The sequence below is a fragment of the Mixophyes fleayi genome, chromosome 7 (assembly GCF_038048845.1).
Source record: "Mixophyes fleayi isolate aMixFle1 chromosome 7, aMixFle1.hap1, whole genome shotgun sequence".
NCBI classification, from domain to species: Eukaryota; Metazoa; Chordata; class Amphibia; order Anura; family Limnodynastidae; genus Mixophyes; species Mixophyes fleayi.
In genome coordinates this window covers 103,228,786-103,234,441 of record NC_134408.1, presented here as the reverse complement: position 1 = coordinate 103,234,441, position 5,656 = coordinate 103,228,786, and the positions used below count along the sequence as shown (strand labels likewise).

At 37.6% G+C, this 5,656-nt stretch overlaps 1 protein-coding gene across 1 annotated transcript; it reads left to right on the top strand.

Moving 5' to 3' along the window:
* The first annotated feature begins 2,161 nt into the window (after nucleotides 1-2,161).
* On the top strand, nucleotides 2,162-4,481 carry LOC142097006 (gamma-crystallin-4-like). Its single transcript, XM_075178618.1, has 3 exons — nucleotides 2,162-2,176; nucleotides 2,658-2,900; nucleotides 4,206-4,481. Exons 1-3 carry the CDS (start codon nucleotides 2,162-2,164, stop codon nucleotides 4,479-4,481), a joined length of 534 nt encoding a protein of 177 aa, XP_075034719.1.
* Nucleotides 4,482-5,656: the final 1,175 nt, after the last annotated feature.

The following is a 5,656-nucleotide window of genomic DNA, read 5'->3' as shown; positions in this document are numbered from 1 at the left end:
TAGATCGCACCGCCTACTGATACTAATTAGCAGTAAACTTTGCGATCTATTGGTGGCGCTTTGCGAAAACCCTGTTTTCGCATTCGGTATACCTGCCACGTATACCGTTCTTCAGTTGGGCAACCTGCCTCGTCAGACAGCAACTGAGCACAATCCACAATAAAACAGTGTATCTACGTTACAAAATCACACACTATACACCTTTTCTGCGCAGAAAATCAAAAGTTCCCAACAATAGTAATAATGTTTCAGAGGTTTTCACAAGTAATTATACTATGCACATATAATAACTATCAAAACGATTGTTTAACCACGTGGAAAATCTACCGGAAGTTCGCATACGCACAGCAGGAAATACACATACGCTAAGCAATGCAATACAGTTAAAACGCACAATGACAGTAAAAAGAAACAGTTTTCTCTTTTGTCCCTAGGTTCTAGTTAGCGTGCCCTAGACAATGCAAAACGGACATTCGGTTTCACAACACAGAGTAAAATTCAGGTTTTGAACACATTGCGTTCTTACCCGTATATAACGCGTCTCCACCCTTTGTTGTGGAACCGAAATCCGTTGGTCTTGCGTATCGTCCGGCAAATTGTTAAGTGCGTATTGTCGCTAACCAATAACGATTGTCGAATCTCGATTTGTGTTTCCAACGCACAAAGATTTATTCTGAAAAGGTAGCAGAATATATTCAAGCAAAGTAATAATAAGTACAGCCGTTACTTATCGCAGGCGCTCTGGATCCAGTGTACAGTCATTCAATCCTGAAGTCTGGGGACAAGATGTCTGAACACTAGATGAGGAGCTGCTGCTTATATGCACACAGAGATACAGTAAAACAATGCAGATGGTATAGCTTGCTTCTATTGGTCCAGGTTTCAGGATGGTCCAGGTTTCAGGAAGGTCCAAGGGGTTGTCAATCATTGGCTAGTTTAAGCTCAGGAATCCAAAGGAGGGGGTCATCTCTCCAGGGGATGAGCTATGATCTTCCCGCCAAGATTACTCAGTCATAATAGTACATAATTCCTTAACATTAATAACTTGCGTATGCACTCTGCGATTCCTTCGCAGAGTGAACCGGACAGTCGCAAATGCGAAGAGGATTAGTATGATACCACACATGACTAGATTTCTTCAACGTGTACCATATGTTTTGCTGATATGCATATAACTTATATTATTACATATAAATACTACTATATTTCGACATAAATGACTATGTGTTGCAACTACCTTTAATGTGTACTATTTTACAAAAGTGAGTGTTTGTGTGAATGTATGTAAAAGACTAAATACTGTTGTTGCCACGTGTTGCAGCTGCGTACGCCCTTCCACGCCGTAGTGTGCCCTTTCAGGCCGTAGCGTACCGTACGCATCTTTTCAGACAAAGACAACCAAGTTTGCTCGATTTTAATTGAAATGCCTTTATTCAATATGCTGACTTCGACACTACTTTTATAGAATTTTCCAAAGGTAATAAATGTTATAGTAGAAGGCAGCTATTGTGTTTCAAAGCTTGGCATTGACGTTTTTCTTATCTCAAACCAAAAGGTGTAACCTTTGATAAAATTATTAGCCTTATGTTAATCAAAGTTGCTTTTATGTATTGCAAACCGTTGACTTCTTTCTGCATGAACTTAGAACATAAACAGTGTTTAAGTAATTGCTAATTGTTAACAGTTCATGGGCAAAAAATACAAACTCTTCTATATGTGTTTCTTGAAAACATGTTTAAAGATTTCTTCTTCTCTTTCTCCCCATTCTTCTTCTTCTTCGTATTGTTATTATTATTATTATTATTATTATTATTATTATTATCAGTAGTAGTAGTAGTAGTAGTATTATTGTTATTATTAATAATACATAACCTACATCTACACAGCTAAACATTTGTCCTTGTGTTAGCTGCACAGTATAGTCAGCTGTGCATTAGCTGCTATTTTTCCAATGTATGTAACATTAAACTGTAGCTTCTAGAATAACTAAACAACAGTATATTCAGGGAGAAAAACACAAAAGCTATACATTTTCCTTAGTAGACAAAAAGTTTACTATCCCTTTAAATGTACATTATGCAGGCATCATCAGCATAGAACTATATAAAGGGTTGTCTTTATGTTCATCACCAAGCACTGAGCTGTTTGCATTCAGTACTAGATGAAAATGGGAAAGGTAAGTGGACATTTTATTAATTGTTCTCTGTTTTCAATTTAAAATTAGGCAGACTGGGGAATTTAAATATATATAAATATCTTGATAAGTAAAACATGTTTGTGCCCTGGGATGAGAGAAAAAAACATTCTAGTTATCTTTAATTAGTACATTTTACAAAAGACAGCTAAAATCTGATTGGTTGCTATAGGCAACAACTCCACTTTTTCAAACCTGCAGCTTGATAAATTTACTCCATACTGTTTTTCAGGAAACAGCTCAGATATTTAATGATGTGTTATTTGACGACTATGTTATGTTTCCAAAAAAGATGTGCTAGCCTATGTTGCATTTATAAAATGTACTATCATTCCATTATTGACAGCATTGCTTTATATTTATCAACTTTACAAAGCCTTGGCAAGGTTTGACTTCATAAAATTGTTTCAGAAATCAAGCCCACAATAATGCCAATATCTAAACTACCTTTAACTTTTGGCAGATTTTCTTTTACGAAGACAGGAACTTTCAGGGTCGTTGCTATGAATGCAGCTCAGACTGTACTGACATGTCCTCTTATTTCAACCGCTGCAACTCAATCAGAGTAGAAAGTGGAAACTGGATTCTTTATGAGCACCCCAACTACAAGGGACATCAATACTACTTATGGAAAGGAGAATACCCTGACTTTCACCAATGGATGGGTTACAATGACTCCATCAGATCCTGCCGCATCACACCTCGGGTATGTATAAAGCAAAGTTTGGATTTTTTTTTAAAATCAATGATTTTTATTGAAAGTTTTTCAAAATTAGGGGTACAGAAAAAAAGGGGGTGATATGGGACATAACATTGGGTTACAAACAGGTAACAAAGGGTAACTGAGAGCATTGAGCCGGGTGAAGGACATAAAGTTGCAATGAGTCAACTTGGAAAGACATCATGAAGTCATTACAATAAAAGCAACAAAATTTGGAAGAACCAACCATTTAAATGTGAGAAGATTCTATGAGGCTAAAAGGTGGAGAAGAATGGTGTCTATTTGAGCAACTAATGTAGGAGCTTGCACAATCTCTGACAAAATCTTGCCACTTGAACTGTCTGATAATGGGAGAGGAGGCTGAATGGAATAGGGCTCACCTAAGGTTTACATTTCAATACAACAAAATTGAATTTTGGATACAATTTTATTGATGAATGGGCTTTTGCTGCTATTATGGCTATAAATATATGACCTAATATAAATCAACTTTGCTTATCAAGTTTCAAATGGGTAAAGATGAAGGAGGACCAATTCTGGGGAAGGAGTTACTGGGAGGTTTAAAACCGTAATAGCCAAGTTGAACACTTCCTTCCTCATGGGTTGGGATATTGGACATTTCCATAAACTTTTGGGGAACACTATTGTGGACAAATATATATATATATATATATATATATATATATATATATATATATATATATATATATATATATATAATTTGTATATGTACTGATTTTCATCTCTCTACTCTTCTGTATAGCACTATATCATGTACTCCATTGGATTGCATTGGGGATTTTTGACTAGTAAATCAATAGAGAGTGTTTACAGGGATGAACTAAAAAGTGTTCCCTTGTATTCTCTGTGTGCCCTCTCCAACTTCTGATTAGTTCTCTTGGTGTTAGCGAAGGTATGGGGTGGTCTCTAGGGCAACAAAGCGCTGAGTATCCGACTGGAGAATAAACATTTACATATGCATGACTTAAAGTAAAATAAAAATGAGATAAAATGGAAACTCAATACAACCCATTTCATTTAAGTAACAATTAAATCATATAACATGTAAAAGGAAGTAAATCCATCATTTAGAATCTAAAACATCAATGGGTGTTCACAATGTTAGACAAATAGTTACGGGAAGTCATTTCAATTTAAACTATAGATCAGAACACATGATTACTAGTGTACTACACTAATAAATGCAATAATTATGTAAATATTGTCTAATTTAATTTACAGTGTTTTTAGTGAAATGCTAAAACATCTTTTTGACATTCTTTCACTAAGCACCATGACTCTTATAAACTGAGGATCTATGAGAGAGGAGACTACAAAGGACAAATGATGGAATTTTCTGAAGATTGTCCTCATGTCTATGAGAGATTCCGTTACCATGACATTAACTCCTGTCATATACATGATGGTCACTGGATGTTTTATGAAGAGCCCAACTATAAGGGACGTCAATATTACCTGAGACCTGGAGAGTACAAGAGGTATTCTGACTGGGGAGCACTCAATGCTAGAATTGGATCTTTCAGAAGAATCAATCACTTTGTTTAAAATAAGTGATGTACCTTATTTCTAATAGTCAATAAAATTGGAAATTGCTATTATCTGAATGAGTTTTATTTTGTATATATATTATATTCTTGAGAAACACTAAATCAAATAATACATTTAGATTATATTTGCAGCACAAATGCATGGCAGAAATAAATTTCACAGCACAAGCATTAAATGTCACCAGAACATCATCATTATCCTCATTAGCATCATTATCATTTATTTATATAGCGCCAGAAAATTCACACATGTAGCAGAGGCCCACATGTAGCATAAGTCAAGACTTAGAGAGGCCCAGATGTTCCAGAGTTCACGGTAAAGCAGTAGACAAGATAAAGCAGTAGTCCAGGTTTAATAGTGGCTCAATGACTCATCGGCCTTGGTGAAGCAGTAGCCCAGATTTATCAGAGGCCCAGGTGAGATGCAATCACCAAAAAGGCGCTCCTGGATGGAGAGAGCTCACAAGGCTCTACATCAGTGCAAGCCAGTGCAGGAAGCTCTGGCATCTACTGAGCATGTGCAGAGGAGCTAGAGAGATCTGCAGGCCCCCGAGTCACTAGTGAAGGGACTAAACCACAGAGGAAGGAGGCAGGATAGACACCACTTGGCAAGCCCGATGAAGAGTATTGGAGGTGATGGTATCTGGAATTTAAGTGATTGTAGGGTAGATGCTCCACTGGAGAGGTCAGAAGGAAACCTGTATTACAACAGCCAGTTGCTGGAGGAAGCCTTGGAAGAGTCCAGTATGCAGGACCCAGTCCAGCAGTCGAGTCTGGAAGGTTGGAGGTTCCCAAATGATGAGGACCAATGAATGGACAATGCATCAGGCACTGGTCATGGAGGCTGGGGATGCAGGAAGGTCAGGCATTAGGACTAGACTGTAGCCGTGGCCAAGGTATGTGGTTGTGGAGCAATTGGAACTTGAGGAGTTTCGAATCCACTAGAACAGCAGGGCCGCAGGATGCAGAATCAGTCATACAGGAATCCAGTAGGCTGGGCAGAAAGATTAGGTGGAAGCCACTGCCTAGATTAATGGCAGTAACAGGATCAGTATTTGTACCAGAGTAGGTGTTAAGCAGGCTGGAGGTCAACTTATTAGGACCTGGTCTTCTCTGTCTACTCATCCTGAGTACACATCTCTTATGCCTCCCCTCATTTCTCTAACGCACTAT